The sequence below is a fragment of the Solea senegalensis genome, linkage group LG16 (assembly GCF_019176455.1).
Source record: "Solea senegalensis isolate Sse05_10M linkage group LG16, IFAPA_SoseM_1, whole genome shotgun sequence".
Lineage (NCBI taxonomy): Eukaryota > Metazoa > Chordata > Actinopteri > Pleuronectiformes > Soleidae > Solea > Solea senegalensis.
In genome coordinates this window covers 1,529,894-1,548,257 of record NC_058036.1, presented here as the reverse complement: position 1 = coordinate 1,548,257, position 18,364 = coordinate 1,529,894, and the positions used below count along the sequence as shown (strand labels likewise).

Sequence of the window (18,364 nt, the reverse complement as noted above, 5' to 3'; positions counted from 1 at the left end):
CCTCAGGCTAACAACCCCATGCTCCCCTGGCACAGCTTGTTGTTGCCTCACACAGATCCCAAAGGTTTTGTGTGTTGGCCTTATTTACTGGTGGAATAAAAAAGTAATTTGCCCGTTCTTCACAGCAGAGGTTGTTGTTGTTGTTGTTGTTGTTGTTGTTGTGGTGGTGGTGGCAGGTCTAATCTGCCAAATACCCTTTAAGATATGACTTTTGTTCAACAGACCTAAACCTAAAATAAATACGTGTTTACAGTCGTATGAGTGCAAAGTAAATAGACTTGACTGAGATTTTCTTGTAGTGCTGCAGAGTGTCTTAGAAAGAAAAACAAGCTCCTTAAAAATGTGTGTTTAACTCTCCCAAACCTCACACATTCAGAAGATTTAAACAAAATATCTTCGTTTTTGAGCCAAATCATTTCCTAATAATTCAATTAAACTGAGGCTATTTCAAATTACAACCCAGCTAATAGAGAATTGTCATTTTTTATAATGTATTCTGCTTCTGTAATTATCATTATTAGCTGATAGCTGTGGGATCTGAATAATTGTTGAATAACTGAGAAAATAATTGATTATCATTATTTAACATGCCGCATAAGGTTGTTATGATTAATCCTGAATTAGGTCATTCTGTTTTCCTGAAACTGAAATTGTCGCTTTGTACTCCAACCACTGATGAGCTTCTGCCCAATAACCTTTCAGTTTTCAGGAAATTAGGAAACAGTGGCGATTTCTTCTTGTATCACCCAGTTTGGTGGAAAATTGACTCAATTTTTCCGCAGATTTTCAGAATCTTGTGTGAAGTAAATCGTTAAAAAAAATCACGGCCTCTGCGGTGAAGAGGCTCCGTCATGGCCGTCACATAACCGGGTTCTTCATAATATTCTCTGATTTTTTTGCTCCATATTACAAAGAAATCCCTTTGGTTTGTGGACAAAATAAAAGGTTTTGGAAACATGAATCGACATTTTTTCATTCATTGATTAACTGAGAACAGATGAATCACTTCATAAAATAACCGTCTGTGTGTCAGTGATTCACTCATCTGTCACTTCTGCTTTCAGACCTCAAATGTGTTCATTGTTAACACACTTTATCATTTCCTCAGATTCACTCGGGCTGTGTCATGACTCGTGACTTCCCGGCTGTTTCCTTGGTCTTATCGTCGTCACATGATTCACTCATTATGTCTTTTTAAACTTGGCAAATGGAACGAAATGCAAACGTGTGCAGAATAAACGGTGTCGAATGCATCAGTACAGCACATTTGTAGTGATCCACAGATTAAGCTGCAGTGCCTCTGATCACCGGGCTTTTACAGCATCTGTCACATTAATTCACTCAACATGACATTTACAGCATCAGACTCGTGTCCCAGTGAAACCAAAACACAGATAATGTTGGATTAATACCAGACTTTAAATTGTCAACCGAGCAGAAACATGACTCTGCTGCGTATGCAAAAAAAAAAATAAGAACAGTAAAAGTGCAGTGGCGACAATTTGACAGCATCTTTCTGCTTCTCAAGAGGCCAGCAATAATAATTATGAATGATAATGCAATAATTAACACTTCATACATAACTTTATTCATGCAAATGTAGCATTTATGCATTTTGAGGAACTGAAACAAATGTCTTCATCAAACACATTTCTTTGCTCCATATACCAAACTAATGACTTATTATTTAATCATTTATTGATTTAATTATTTATTATTACAATTCAATAATTTTGAGGCGTTTTAAGACGTCATCATTTCCAGGTTTTTCAACATTTTCCCACATTTTATGGACACAACAACCAATTGATTAATCAAGAGAATAATCTATTTGAAAAGAATTAAAATAGAGAATAATTTTTTTATCTCAGACGTGTGAAAAGTTTTTTCCCTTCTATGTTTGTGATGACAATTAACATGCGTCGTAAACATAACTTTTAATCGTCATTTCCAGTAATAGGTGCATATAACATAAGATTCTTCTTCTTTCTGCTCCTTTTCGGTCACATTTTGGGATAAGCTTTTGTTTGAGGAATGAAATATAGAATAATATTAAATCAAATTTTACCATATAGGCCAAGCCTGGAGGACATTGTTTGTTCATAAGTCATGCAGAGTTAGTAAAAATTGCTAATTTATCCTATTTTGTGTGAATGAGGTTTAAATTGAAATTGCAGAGATTGTTTACGACTGTAATGACTGTATGAGTCGACACATCGCTGACTAAGATGGCTCTTCTTTCTCTCTGTGCTCCTGCTGTTCACCCTGCCAGCGGCTCCATCCTGGAGCAGGCACTGAGTGTTCCTCTACCACCACCTCTTCTTCTTCTTCTTCTTCTTCTTCTTCTTCTTCACTGGTATTGAACACATACTGCTGAAACCTGTTTACATAAAGAGCTGCAGCATCTCCTCTCCCCGGGACGCTCGGCTTTAAGCCGCTTATTTACATTTCAAACGTTAACATCAAAAATGAGTTTTCCTCTGCGTTCCCCTGCGGTGCTGCTCTGGGCACTGAGACTGATCTTTGATCAAAAATAAAGAAACACTCGTGCTGTCACTTTCACTTCTGTCTGACGAACACCTGCAGACGCCTGCAACGGTATCAGTTCATAATTCAGTGATTAATCAGTAACTTGTTTGGGCCGTAAAATGTGTGAAAATGTTGCTCAGTGTTACCCCGTTCAGTTTGAAACTCAAGCAAGCTCAATCAGAAATGATTCACATTTAAGAAGCTGAAAAATCAGAAAACTAGTTTTAATTGATTCATTACCTATTCATTGTGTTAATAATTGAGCCCTACTTGGATATTATGTGATCACAGTGGGTAGAAATGGACCTTCATCTGTGTCGTTGTGGTTTTAAACGTCTCACGGTGGATTGATTTTCTTGGTTTTGCAAGTGTTGCAACCTAATTGTTTGGTCCATAAAATGTTGGAAAATATCAATCCGTGTTTTCATAACGTCAAACTGATGTTTTAGTTTGTCCACAGACCAAAATGATTCAGTTTTAATGAGTTTTTAGAAGTATTTTTACTTGAATTAATAATTCAGTAGTGGTTGTAGCACTACTTGGATATTATGTGATCTCAGTGGATAAAAATGTACCTTTTATCTGTGTTGTTGTGGTTAAATAAGATACTGTGGATTGATGTTCATATTTAGGATCAGTTTTTGTGGTTTTTATAATGTTATTATGGCTGCAAATTGTTTATTATGATTTTCCAGAACATATTCACATTTATGAAGCTGCAAAATCAGAGAAACCTGTTTTAATTATTGCAAAAAAACACTCAAACTGATTAAGTGGTTCTGAAAACAGTTGGTGATTTAATTTACACTTCTCACTGTGGATGGATTTAGAATGAATTTTTGTGCTTTTGCAGTGTTGTTAAGGCTAAAACTGCTGCTGCTCCTCACAGCGTCGGCGTCCTGATCCGCTCTCAGCTGATTGGCTGTGGTGCTGGTTGCTGAGTCACATGGAGCGATCTCCTCTGTAGAGATCTACTCCTCAGCTCAGTCTGTCTTTTTCTTTTTCTCAGCTCAGCTCAGTCTGGTGTCTTGTCCGCTGCTGTAGTGCTGAGGTGTGGTGGACATTTGAAACATGAAAGGAAAAGTCACACCCTCCACTCTGGTTTCACAGAGACCTGCAGTGAAACTTCACTTCAGTCGCTTTGGAGACGCTCTGCAGATTTTATTAGGCAGCTCAGTTCATGTGCTGCCAAAGCACTCAGTCATAATCCTCTTAACTCTGTGTGTGTGTGTGTTTGTCTCTGTGTGTGTCTGTGTGTGTGTGTGTGTGTGTGTCTGTGGGAACAAAAGAACGTATAAGTATAACTCTGCCAGATTTGGCTAATTTGTCCATATTAACGTCATATTATGAAACAATAATAAACTCATCCGTTTCCTTCCCTAATCTTCCAAAATCAGATTATGTGTGATTGACTACAGCACTTAGAAGCTGGTGATTATGGGAGATATTACACACGTTTATTCCGCAGACACAAATACACACACACACACACACATATGTATGTGTATATATATATGTGTGTGTGTATATATATTTTTATATATATATATGTGTTTATGTATATATGTGTATATACACACACATATATATACACACAGATATACATATATACCCATATATAATTAATTTAATTAATTTTCCTTTGTGGATGGAACATGTGGTTTCAAACATGTGGTTTGAAAACACCCTCATTCAGGTTTGGTTTCTACATTTTTCAATATTTTCTGACATTTTATCGATCAAACGACTTGTCATCGAGTAAGTCATCGACCGATTATGTGATTAATCAGTCTGATTATTATAATATTCATAATTGATTAATTAAAATAATCGTTTGGTCCATAAAATGTCAGAAAATGTAGAGAAATGTTGCCAAACCTGGAAATGATGATGTTCTCAAATGTTTTGTTTTTGTCCACAAACGAAAATGATTCAGTTTTAATGATTTCTTTGTTTAATGGAGCAAAGACAACAGAAAATATTCACATTTAAGAAGCTGAAACGATCTGAATTCTTGTTTTAATCATGAAAAAACCCTTAAACCGATAAATCGGTTATCAAAATAGTTGACGATTAATTTAGTAATCGATGTATAATCGATTGGTTCGAGTAATTGTTTCATCCTTGTCGTTTGATTCTGTTTTCCACACTGTAAATCAATTTAGCATTTATTTGTAGTTGACTCACTGCTCGGCTCACACTTTTCTCCCCCTGCTGTGATTTGGACAGGATGCGTGAGGACATGTCCACAATGGTGTGCGTGAAGGAGGAGGAGAACCCCGGGGAGAAGCTGTCCCAGGATGAGATCATCTCCCAGACCAAGCAGGTGATCCAGGGGCTGGAGGCCCTGAAGCAGGAGCACCACTCCATCCTGGACGGCCTGCTGGGCACGCTGCGCTGCCTGAAGCAGGACGAGGAGGGCGTCCTCGTCGAGGAGAAGTCCCACATGATCCGCAAGTCCCTGGAGATGCTGGAGCTCGGGCTGAGCGAGGCACAGGTACGTGTCCGATTGAATAACACAAAAGAAGTTTAAATACGCTTTATTACAAATGTTGTTTTACATGTAAGCGCTTTGATTAAGGGATCTGGGGACATTTGTGAGATCATGACCCTACTTTGGGGGGCGCTATAGAGCCTCGCGGCCACTCACAGGTCCGAGCGCTATGCCAGTTTGGCCAGGTCTTTGTCACACCTGACCTTCATGCCTCTGAAATGACAGAGAGATATGGAGATATGTGCAGTCCATGAACTGCTGTCATGCAGAACAGAAGAGCAAAGAGGTTTGTGAATGATGGACCACAGAGTGTATACACAAGCTCAGCTGTTCTGTGTGGACAAAAACCACGCACAAAAAGAGACAGAACGTTTGTGAGAAATGCTGCTGCTCTGGTCTGCAGAGAAACGAGTCTGTAGTAATAACAGAGCAAAAGCCACAGAGTTCAATTCATCAAATACCACAGTGCCTTTGTCCGTCTTTCTCTAAAGTCTATTTAATGTGATATAAATCATATAGATTTTTACTGACACAAACCAATGTTTATTTCCACAGAACTAATGCTGCAATTTTCTATAAAATTTGTATGTTTGCAAATTAAAAAAATGTACCAAAGTAGTTTCATTAATGCAGTGATTTTACATCTCAGCTCACAGGAGATGTTAATCCGCTGCTGCCTTCATCTGTTAGTTCAAATGTGTTGATTTGTGACTTCTGTGTTTAAAATCGTTTGTTTGGATTTATTTAAGCGACACAAACTGACCACACGAGGCAGCAGTAGACTTGCAGCAGTGAGCGGTTTACAAACTTCCAGTTTCCTGTTGAAAAACTCAGTCTAACAGCAAGATATGACAGATGTTATTAGATAAAAACTTTTATTAAGTATGCTTTGCTCATCTGACCTTGTTGACGTGTGGCGTCGCCCTAACACAGGTGATGATGGCGCTGTCGAGCCACCTGAGCTCCGTGGAGTCGGAGAAGCAGAAGCTGCGGTCTCAGGTCCGCCGGCTCTGCCAGGAGAACCAGTGGCTGAGGGACGAGCTCGCCGGGACGCAGCAGAAGCTGCAGAAGAGCGAGCAGAGCGTGGCGCAGCTGGAGGAGGAGAAGAAGCACCTGGAGTTCATGAACCAGCTGAAGAAGTACGACGAGGACCTGTCGCCCTCTGTGAGTCGTCCACGCCTTCTTCTACTCACAAAACAAAGCATTATTTGTATTTTTGACCTCCACCGGTTTTCATGAGTCGCTGTTGGAGTTTGATACTTGACACTGAACGGCGGATGAGCTGTGTCATTGTTGTGTTATGTGATGAGAGTAAACACTGTCAAACACACCATCCTGCATGACCTCACAGGGCTTTGACACATATTTGCCTTAGAAATGTTCATGTGTGGGTTTGGAAAACATCATGTTCCCTCAGTATTACCTCTTTGTCCTCCTCTCACTGCATCCTTTGTCGTTCCTCTCTTTCAGGAGGAAAAGGACTCGGACTCCAGCAAAGAGAATCTCGACGATCTCTTTCCTGACGACCACGACGATCAAGCCCCAGGCAGTAAGTGTCCCGGCTCCTCCCTCCTTTGTGAGGGAACCTTTTTAAAAACAGGGTGATCTTGTTAAGTTCTAATGACGCAGTAATGGTGTTTTTCCACTGCACAGTTCCACCAGTGATAGTTCCTGGTAACTGGTGGGTTCTTTTTTCTTAAGTTCCTGACAAACAGAACATCGCGTTGGGACCATGACCTCGACTCAACAGGAAGTCAACCATTTTGGATTTGGTGTCCAAATTTCGTTTAGCAAATTTCGTAACATAACGAACCCTAACCCAAAACAGGAAGTGCATTGTAACTTTAAATTTAAATGACCAATCTGCACTGAACTTCACATGCAAGATAAGTGACACAGGGTCCAGGGCTTACCCGGCCTCACCCGACCTCACCCGGCCTCACCCGGCCTCAGGCTGCAGTTCTGCTGCAGCTCTGCTCTCACTGTTGTTTCTAACATTAAAGAAATCTGTCAGCTATGCATTTTTTTATTCTCCATGCAAATGTCAGGATGTGGCTCTTTGGTATTTCCCTCTTTCTGACTCTGTTTAGTGGGTGTAATTTTCGGGGTGTGGTGCAGACTTCTGTGTTCTGGCTGAGATGATGGTTTCAGTGTGTGCAGGTTGTCGTGCAGAGGAAACGGAGCAGGTTTGAGTCCATTAGAGGAAATTTTTGATGTTTTTTTTTATGTTAAAACTGGCTTCTCAGCTGTGTGGACACTGGCTTTGCTCTCGTGTCGATGACCACGTGTTAAATGAGTTATGACTGGACAGCAGACCGAGTGATGAGGGTGGGGTTCTTCACTGTACCAGTGTCATAAATCTAAAGTAAAAGGATGTCAGTGCAGAGGTCAATACTGTAGAGTGATTTAAAAGTGACTGAAATATAATGTGACACTGTGAGGTCACTCAACAAACTGCAAACTGAGGGGAAAGTAGGTTTATTTTCTTATTTTCATCCTAAAATATGTGTAAAATATGCTTTTTATAAATAAATATACATTTTATATATAGATTTTATATGTAGTATGTTGTAATTTGCATTCATACGCACTAATTTTTTGCACAATTTGCTCTGTATGTCAGGATATTTTAGAGGAGGAAAACAAAGCAAATAAAAAAGGGTTTCAAAGAAACAACAAGAACAGAACTCTGACATTAAAGAAGAATAAAAGAAATAACTTATTTTTTTGGAAACACAAACATTCAAAAAAAAAAAGCCAGAATTCTTAGATTTAAGTAGAAATTCTCAAATTCTGATTAAAGTCAGTATTCTGAGGAAAAAAAGTCAGAATTCTGAGATTTGGATTTCCAAGAAATAAATTCTTACTTAAATCTCAGAATTCTGGTTTTAATCTCAAATTTGAGAATTTCTGCTTTATTTATTTATTTCAGTTTCCAAAAAAATAACCTCTTTTATTCTTCTTTAATCTTACTTAATATTTTTTAGCGCCAATATTTATGTCATTGATTATCCTGTCCATACTAAATCAATAGGTTTTTTTTTCAAGTTAATTGTCAGAAAGCGGTGTAACATATCGATCTGAAAGCACTCAATGAAAACATCAAAATAAACCAGAATATGAAGTCAAAGATTTTGCTTTTATTTTGAAAATGAAACCTAGAACACTAACTCACTCAACAGTCAACAGAGTTGCTGTGGTTTCATTTAGGAGTTAATTGGCGCAGCTCTAATTTCCCTTCATGACAGCAAAACCTTTTAAAAAGCTCTTCCACTGAGCGAGGATGAAGAGGGTGAACGTCAGCGCTGACGCGTTTCCTGGAAAAGCTTCGGGGGTTTCAGTAAAATGAAGATAATGATGATGACAGCTCTGCCGTGATTTAAATACAGTAATTTCTCTCTCGACAAACATTTCCATTTGAGCCACTCGGCGAGCTCTAATTATCCACTGTGAGTTTCCAGATGTGCTCGTAAAACACTCACAGCCCTGTTTGTGTTAATGAATTTGAAAAGAATTATAGTGTTTGTTTTTTTCTCTTCCATCAGTCCAATAAGTTCTTCTGTTGTGGTTTCACGTGAGTGTGGAACTCCAAACACCTGACTTTAGTCCATCAAAACAATACATCCACTGTAGTGTCGTTTTATTTTGAAAGGACGTCGTTCAACGACGTAGTTTTTCTTTGAAAATTGTGGATTTGATTTTAGAATTGTTCTGTTCACCGGACAAAATCTTAATTAATCTGGGTTCCTGACCTTTCACTCACATGCACATTCATCCATTCATTCATTCATTCATTCATTCTTACACAGAGACAGACTTACAGACATGAGACATGTTCCTCGTGACCCAGTCAAATATAACACACTGAAATAGACTCATTTATGAGTGAATAATCCTGTTTGTGTTGTGGTTGAATCGCGCCCTTTTATTTAAAATTACATCATATTTATTTATTGTATTGTATTGTCATTTATTTGTTGGATGATTTTTGTTTAAATGATGAAAATAGAAAAACAGTAGCTTTAAGCAAAGTCGGCAGAACGGCATGGAAATGAAATGACAGTAAAGTTACACACAGTACAGATAAAAGAATCAATTTATCAAGCAACTGGAACGTTGCTTGATAAGTTCTGGTTTTGGGACAAAATAAACATGAAATCATTCTCTTCTGTCTCCAGTCCAGCCGGCTCACGGCAGCGCGGCGGCGGCGGCGGCTCAGCAGGGAGGCTACGAGATCCCGGCCCGCCTGAGGACGCTCCACAACCTGGTGATCCAGTATGCCTCCCAGGGCCGCTACGAGGTGGCCGTGCCCCTCTGCAAACAGGCCCTGGAGGACCTGGAGAAAACCTCTGGACACGACCACCCAGACGTGGCCACCATGCTCAACATCTTAGCCCTAGTTTACAGGTGAGTCCGTCAGCGCTTTTAGGTCATTTCCACTGTTGTAATGTAACGGAGGTTTAGAGCTGCAACTCATCGATTCATCTGTCCATTATGTGTCAGAAAACGTAAAAAAAATGTTTGTCAAACCTGGAAATGATGACTTTTTTTTTCTCTACAAACAAAATGATTCACTTTTAATGATGTTTTTGTTATATGGAGCAAATTGTTGATGAACCGAAGATCATCAACAATCATGTTATTGTTTTAATCATGAAAAAAGCTTCAAACCGGTTAATAGTTGACGATTGATGAATCGAGTAATTGTTTCTAATGCTTTCATTTTTTAATTCCCATTTCGATCATACATGGTGTCATGAGTGATATCATGTCCATCATTACACTAAGGACTCTTTGTCACGTTTAAATCATTATTAACAATATAAATGTAACAATAACCAGTAAATGCTTAAATCCAGGCTTTTTCCTGGAGAAGAGTTGTCTGCGTTAACGGAGTCGTTGTCATGGTTACGTCTACATCCTTCTGCGCGTGCCGCGGACATGTCGTGTGCTTTCGCTACACGCTCGTAACGTAGTTTACACACTGTGGGTTTGTCCACGCTGTTGAGGAAACTAAACGGCGGAACGCAAAATATTCCCACACCGGTGATTTCAGAGAAGCGGTTGCCGTGGTTGCTGTTAGTTGGCAGCAGCTACAGGTTAGCGGGAGGAGCTAACGTGTCGTTGTGCTACAACAGCTACAACAGTGTTTTGAGCCGTGCTGGAGGTCTCTTGTTAGCTTGTAAATCCTCACAATTCCACGGTTGTGACTGTTTAACGCCACTCTCGACTCCCTGAATGGAGTTTGCAGCGTCTTAGTGACAAAGAGTAAAGGACTGTTGTTGTTGTTTCTGGTAGATACCAGTGAATAGAATGCTAATCACCTTGGTGCTGCCACAGCACAATCCAAATGCCTTCACAACCGACAGAAATCCTCCCTCACGGGAATGACCTTGTCACAGTGGTACCCGCCCCTCAGAGCTCTGTACGGCCCGGCCTTTAAGGCAGAAGTGGAGCGCGGGGCAAACACAAGATTTACAGTACAGTAACACGACAACTGGGTCGAGTGTTAAATTCCCAGGCGAGGAAGAAAAGAGTGACACACAAGAATTTGCCAGGCTTGTTGCCATGTACACAAGTCTAACCCGCTGAATAGTCGGCTCATGCTTTTGATGTGATGTCGCCGAAGAAACGAAAGAAACTCTCACGACTCTGTGACTGTGGGAACTCCTGCGACTCTGTTCCGACCTTGTCGCCCTGAGTTGAAATTGTTGACATAGTCGGTCTGTTTTTATCTTTGTGTGTGACTCAGGGACCAGAACAAGTACAAGGAGGCGGCCAACCTGCTGAATGACGCTCTGGCCATCAGGGAGAAGACTCTGGGCAGAGACCATCCAGCTGTGAGTGCCATCGTCCTCCTCCAACACTTACTTTATTATTCTTGCTCTGGACAGTTAAACAATAACAAACACACATTTTACCTGAACCACAGGGACGTACACAACCATCAAACAGCACTGATTAAAGATTATGTAAGAATTCATTCAACACACTTATCTCCAACTTTCCCACGAGCTTCAGGGAACTACTGTAGCCTTTGCACACCCAAAAAGGATGTTCTTCTTCTTTTGTTTATGTAGTAGTACCTGACTAGTAGTATCTGACGATAAAGGTCCATTATGTAAGATGTCATCTAACAAATGTAGGACTTGCACATTTACCTTTCCCAAGAGCTTCAGGGAACTATGGTAGGATGTTCTTCTTCTTTGTTTATGTAGTAGTACACTTACACTTGAAAACAGGAGATTTACTCTGTGGCTGGTTTGTCCTTTTGTGTTGCCGTAGAAACATGAATAAAATATGCAACTGTAAGAAGTAGTGCCGTCAAACAACGGAGGGCACTCACTTCTCCCTGTCTCATGTGCTTCAGAGAACTACAGTTTAAAACATTTGTACCTTTATACAAACATTCTTATTTGTCGTATATTTAATTTTAAAGGCACAGTGTGATAGAATTAGTGACATCTAGTGGTGAAAAGACTCGGAAACTTACCTCCCCCTTCCGCTACGTGCTTCGGGGAACTACTAAAGCTACGAAAACCAACTGAATTTAATTGTGAAGTGATTATCCCTTTACACAAATGCAATTAAAGTGTGGTATATTCAATTTTAAAGGCACAGTGTGATAGAATCAGTGACATCTTGTGGTGAAATTGGGAATTGTAACAATCCTCGGACTTCAGGGAACTACGGTTGCCTTTGTATACCAAAAAGGATGTAGCTCCTCTTTGATTGTGACGTAAGCTTTTACTTCGTAGGAAGCTTCAAGCCGTTATGTGCTACTGCTGGATTATAATTATTATTTTAGGTTAGAGCCAAAAACTGTTATTCCAATGCTATATCTGACAATAAATAAAAAGAACATGTATTAAAATACATACGGAATAAAGTGCCACTAAGATTAGATTTAAGATTAGAACTTTATCTATGATATCTTAAATCATCCAGATGATTTTCCCTTTGACATTGATTTAATTTAGTTTAGTAAAATAGGTTCATATTAACTTAATAAATGATTAATGAACACCACAGCTCGTTGTGTCAGTGAAGTGTTAAAACATTGTTGTTGTTGTCGTCGTCTTAAATGCACTAAAACTAAGATGTTATGGATTTTTGTTAAATGACATCTGTGATGGTCACTCATGAATAAATAATTAAAGATCCATTAGCGCTCAGCCTGTAAACACACCAGAGGTGGACTAACTGTCTGAACCCCAGCAGGCTCGTGTCTCCACTGTCTGGACCGTCGTCACGCTGAGGTTAGCCCTCCACATTTCTCCCCTCCCACCTCTCACCCTCTCACCCTCTCATCCTGTCACCAGACCACAATCCTTCTCCCCCACAAGGAAGTGATTTTTATTATTCAGGGAAAACTCATCTTGGTTCACAATCTACTGACTTTATTACTCACATTATTCTCTTTGAATATCCAGTTCACCCTCCTTTGATTCCTCTCATTCTTCCTCTGTCATCATCATCATCATCTTCATTTGTTAATGTTGTTGTTAATGTTAATTCTCTGCTGCGGTCGTCGTATCATGTGATCTGTAGCTGTACGTGCTGGAAGCAAAACACGCTCATGTTGGCTGATATTCACGTCTTTAGCTCTCTATTAATAGTCGGCGGTGTGAACATGTGCTGATACGAGTTCGTCAAGTATAAAGTAAAGGACTGTATTGATCTAAACGGACATGTTGTGAATCTTTTTAATGAAGCTGCCGTTTATAACTCTTCTAAATTCATCTTTATCTTCTTAATATTGAGGAGAATTTAAATTTTACGTGCTTTTATTGCAAGTTTCTCCTTCTCTGCAGATGTTTTCACGACAGAGAGTGCAACAATGCTACGGCTGAAGCAATTACTCGATTATTTCGATGACTAAATGAATCGACTATTTTGATAGTCGATTCATCGGTTTGAGTGTTTTTAAGGAATTAAAACAAGATTTCTGATTGTTTCAGCTTCTGTTTAAAATGCGACGTTCAGCGTTGCAGCTTAAAACCAGCACAGCTTTTCCTGCCAACATGGCGCCGTGAGCATCATAGAGTTGTAATCTAATCTGTGACGACCCCGAGTGGTCGGGGTTGTGTAGGTGTGTCTCTCTCCCTTTCTCTTTGTTTCACACAGGCAATCAGGCAGGCAATCAAGCCTATGCATCACAGGTGTGTGCAGTTACTACAGAGGCGGGGCTGTGCCTTAAAAGCCCAACAGTCCAGCCGTGCTCGCTCTCTCACCATTTCCAGCCTGGCGTCCTGCAGCTCACATTGTTTTGTTCTTAGTTTCACATCCTACACTCACACACATCCATACACCTGCATTTACAACTGATTCACCTGATTACAGATATAGGTTATGTTTGGTTTAGCTTGTTATGTTGATTATAAATAAATGTTAAATTGCCAGCATCTCTCTTGTAGCTGTTGTTTTGTCAAGTCATCTGAGCCAGTCTTGACAAATGGGGGCTCGTCCATTGTAAATAATTTGTTTGATTTGTTTGCAGGCCAGGGAGAGTTCTTTTTACCAGTCAGAGGTCGGTAAGTTACTGAGTCGATGCACATGTCCGGTGGTTCCCGGTAGGCTTAAGGACACTTTCTCCTTTGGGATTGTGTCAGTTTGTTTTTTTTGTAGTGTTGTGGGGAGCGGCTAGTGTTGGTTGCCTTGGCAACCTTCTCGGGGGCACTCCGTGGGGTCATGTGGTCCCGCAGGTTTTGTGCTTAATCAGCCCGCTGCAGAACCGCATGAAGACTAGGGTAAGGTTAGTAAGATCTGGGTTAGGCAGTTAGGGGAATTAACCGGGTGGCTTTTGTGTGCTCAATTGTGTCTATCAGTAAGGATCTGACTCTGAGGGTGAATATGGACAGTTTATCAGCTTTTTATGAAGCGCCCAGTGCAGTGTTTCTGGACTCCTGTAAAAAGGATCAATTGGTTGAAATTGCTGAGTACTATGATATAGTGTTACAAGAGGGATTGCTTAAAGATGAGCTTAAAATGTTTGTTTTGTTATCTTTGTTTGAGAGAGGTGTGTTGCAGAAAGAACCTGCTGAGGCAGCGGCCTCGATGAAGCCGGTGTTGGTGAGGCAGACTGGTGTGCTCTCGTTTGAGCAGCAAAGGGAGCTCTTGGAGTTGCAATTAGAAGTCGAGCGGACTAAACTGAGGGTTTCTGACCGCAATAGAACGTCTGTTGTTGCGTCAGGGTTTGCAGCCGACCGTGAGGCTGGAGACCTGACGGCGAGTCTGCGCCTTGTGCCAAAGTTTAATGAGCGGGATCCAGACACTTTTTTCATTTTGTTTGAGCGTGTAGCCGAGGCAAAACAGTGGGCAGATGCGGATAAAATTCTCCTGTTGCAGTGTGTCCTCACGGGCAAAGCACAGGAGGCGTATTCGGCTGTGTGCGCACAGGACAGTTTAACATATGCATCTGTAAAATCAACTGTCCTTAAAGCATATGAATTGGTTCCAGAAGCGTATCGCCAACGGTTTAGATACTGGGTTAAAGGGGATAAGCAGACAAATGTTGAATTTGTGCGTGACTTATTGACTCACTTTCACCGCTGGTGTGCCGCACAAAAAGTTACCACATTTGAGCATCTGTCTGAACTGATTGTAATGGAACAGTTTAAAAATGTTGTTCCTCAGCGCGTAACTGCCTATTTGAATGAGAGGGATCCAGCTACAGCACTTAGAGCGGCCGAGTTAGCAGATGATTTTGTTTTGACACACAAGAGTAGTTTCATTGAGATGCGTGCAGGAGCGGGGTTCGAAGGCAGTGATGGCGGCGTTACACGCCGCAGATTTTTTAAACCTACGCCGACTAAGAGAACGCCAGCTTTTGTGCGCCCTGAACGTTCCAATGTGTGTCATTTTTGCAGTGGAGAGGGTCATTGGAAAGATCGATGCCCTTTGTTAAAAAATAAAAATGCGTTTACCCCAGGTCCGGCCATGTTGTGCACAAGCGGACGAAACAAGGCCGTAATTGTGGATGACAGTGACAGGTCTGGGTTTGAACCTTTTATTATTGACGCACGAGTGTCCTTGGTAGGCAGTGACGAGTGCGTTAATATTAAAGTTTTGCGTGACACAGGAGCTAGACACTCATTCATTGTGCAGTCGGTGCTTCCATTTTCCAATGATACACAATCGGGTGATTTCATTGTGATGCGTGGTATGGAGCTAGGCTTTGTACCAGTGCCGCGACATGATGTGGAGTTGGACTGTGACCTTGTTAAAGGTGTGTTTTCTGTGGGTGTACGTCCAGCGTTACCTTTGCCAGGTGTCTCAATGATTCTGGGGAATGACGTCTGTGGCGGCCGAGTCTGGCCTAGTGGTCCTCCGTCACCTGTGGTTGTGTCCAAACCGTTAGAGGTGGAATCTGACAGTTCAACGCTGCAGGTTTTTCCTGTTTGTGCCATGACGCGCGCTCAGAGTAGCCGTGAGTCTGTGTCCTCTGCTGGAGAGGTGAAAGTATCTGGAGAACCAGTGCCGTTTGATTTGCTCTCACTTGTGTCAAAAGATGAGTGGGTTAAAGCACAAAAATCTGACACTTCGCTGTCCACGTTGTGGGATCAAGTTTTGCTGCGTGGTCAGATGGAAGAGGTAGCTCAAGCCTATTTTGTTCAGGATGGTCTCTTACTCCGTAAATGGCTACCTTGTGATGGAGACGTTGTGGGTGAGCCTGTGTTTCAGGTTGTGGTGCCGCAAGATTTTCGGTCGCTAGTTTTAAAAACAGCACATGATGAAAGTGGTCACTTTGGGGTGCGTAAAACTTACTCGTATGTCCTCAAACATTTTTTTTGGCCGCGTGCCAAGAAGGATGTGGCTGCATATGTGAAGACGTGTCATGTCTGTCAGCTGACCGGCAAACCGAATCAGAGCATAAAACCCGCACCTTTGCAGCCTATTCCTGCGGTAAGTGAGCCCTTTGAGCATCTGATTATAGACTGTGTTGGTCCATTGCCTAGTGCTAAGTCAGGTTGCAAGTATTTGTTAACGGTAATGTGTCAAAGCACTCGTTACCCTGCTGCTTATCCACTTAGATCCATCACCACTAAATCTGTTGTTAAAGCACTTTCTCAGTTCATCTCAGTGTTTGGGATACCAAAAGTCATACAAAGTGACCGAGGGTCTAATTTTTGCTCACACATGTTTGCTCAGGTGTTGAAAACACTGGGGGTTCGCCATAATCGGTCCACTGCATATCATGCGCAAAGCCAAGGCGCATTAGAGAGGTTCCATCAAACGCTTAAGTCATTGCTGCGTGCATTTTGCACGGAATTAGATCGGGACTGGGAGGAAGGTCTCCCATGGTTAATGTTAGCGGCAAGAGAAGCAGTGCATGAGAGTACGGGCTTTAGCCCGAATGACTTGGTATTTGGGCACTCTGTGTGCGGACCGCTGACAGCGCTGAAAATGGGGTTGGTTCCCACTGAAGCTCCACGAAATTTGATCGACTTTGTAAATGGGTTTCGACACAAGTTATTTGTGGCAGGGATGTTGGCTAAAGAGAAACTGGGGCAGTCTCAGACCAAAATGAAAGCTCATTATGATCGGGGTACAGAGCGCCATGAGTTTAGTCCTGGGGATCAGGTCCTGGCTTTGACGCCGGTGGTTATTTCACCTTTCCAAGCTAAATTTTCTGGCCCTTATACAGTAATAGAAAAGGTCTCTGATTTGAATTATCTTATAGCTACACCAGGTCGAAGAAAGTCTTCTCATCTGTACCATGTTAACCTGCTAAAGCCGTATTATCAGCGTTTGAAAGGTGACAGTACCATAAAGGGTGACGTGGGTCCAGTGCTGGCTGTGGACACTTGGAGCGTAACCGAAACACTAGACAGTGTTCCTGAGCCTGATGACAGTTTGGTGAGTGGCAGATTGAAAAACTCTGATTCTTTGTGCAACCTGGACTCTTCATTAGCTCATCTGCCTGAGTCACAGCGTGTCCAATTGGAGGAACGGCACCCCTGGTGGTTTATACAGACCACAACCCTCTGACATTTTTGGGTTCCTTTAGATCCCCAAACCAGAGACTCGTCAGATGGTCGTTATTTCTTCAGGGTTATGATCTTGACATTCGTCACATTAAAGGGCAAGACAATGTCCTAGCAGATGCCTTGTCTCGGGCACCTCTGCCTTGAAGTAGTAAAACCTTGTCAGGGGATCAGTTGATCATGTTGTTTTTTTTTGTTGTGACCCTTAACTTTTCTCTGCATTTTCTCTCCTGCTCAGCCAATGTTTCAGTCTCTTAAATAGGCTTCCCGGTACCAGGTTGCGGAGTACTGGGACAAGTGGGTGAGTTTGGGTTGGGATCTGCAGAAAAAAGGGGGTAATTATTTTTCATTATTTGGTTATTATTGAAAATATTTGGTGGTGGTTTTTGTTGGGACGGTCACTCTTTTGAGTTCCCGTCTTAAGGGGGGGGTGTGACGACCCCGAGTGGCCGGGGTTGTGTAGGTGTGTCTCTCTCCCTTTCTCTTTGTTTCACACAGGCAATCAGGCAGGCAATCAAGCCTATGCATCACAGGTGTGTGCAGTTACTACAGAGGCGGGGCTGTGCCTTAAAAGCCCAACAGTCCAGCCGTGCTCGCTCTCTCACCATTTCCAGCCTGGCGTCCTGCAGCTCACATTGTTTTGTTCTTAGTTTCACATCCTACACTCACACACATCCATACACCTGCATTTACAACTGATTCACCTGATTACAGATATAGGTTATGTTTGGTTTAGCTTGTTATGTTGATTATAAATAAATGTTAAATTGCCAGCATCTCTCTTGTAGCTGTTGTTTTGTCAAGTCATCTGAGCCAGTCTTGATTTCATTCCGAGTATCTTTTCCTGAGTTGTATCGTAGCTCAAGTATCTCCACACCACTTTAGATTACACAAGAGAAAGAAACAACCCTTCCCCCTTCACTGCTCTCCACCTCTTCATCTTCTCAAACCGTCAGGCCCCCCCTCACACTTCCTGCTACTCGGTCCACATGGCCACCAGACTCTGGTCTGAATCGCCTCCTTCCTCCTGAGCACATGTGTTGGGGATTCATCACGCCACTTCTCTGGGATCAGATTACAGCGCACCATAATCATTCTCTTCCTGCACCTTCTTTTTTTATTGATTACTTACTCACCAGATCAATGGCATTGTGATGCTGCTGCTGCTGCTGCTGCTGCTGCTGGGGCAGAGAATTACTGTTAGCACGTCATCCAGTGAAAATATTCAAATTTAAATGTATTCTTTGTGTCCGTCAGGTCGCTGCCACCCTCAACAACCTGGCTGTCCTGTATGGGAAGAGAGGCAAATACAAGGAAGCAGAGCCTCTGTGTAAGAGAGCGCTGGAGATAGATC

The 18,364-nt window shown here is 41.7% G+C and overlaps 1 protein-coding gene across 1 annotated transcript in view; it reads left to right on the top strand.

The window, feature by feature from the left end:
- Positions 1-18,364, top strand: part of klc1a (kinesin light chain 1a) — a 36,550-nt gene that overhangs the window by 2,896 nt on the left and 15,290 nt on the right. Inside the window, 6 exon segments of the mRNA XM_044046861.1 lie at positions 4,759-5,026; positions 5,957-6,187; positions 6,494-6,572; positions 9,202-9,430; positions 10,776-10,863; positions 18,268-18,360. Coding sequence (XP_043902796.1) covers positions 4,760-5,026; positions 5,957-6,187; positions 6,494-6,572; positions 9,202-9,430; positions 10,776-10,863; positions 18,268-18,360 — 987 coding nt within the window. The 5' untranslated portion in view covers position 4,759.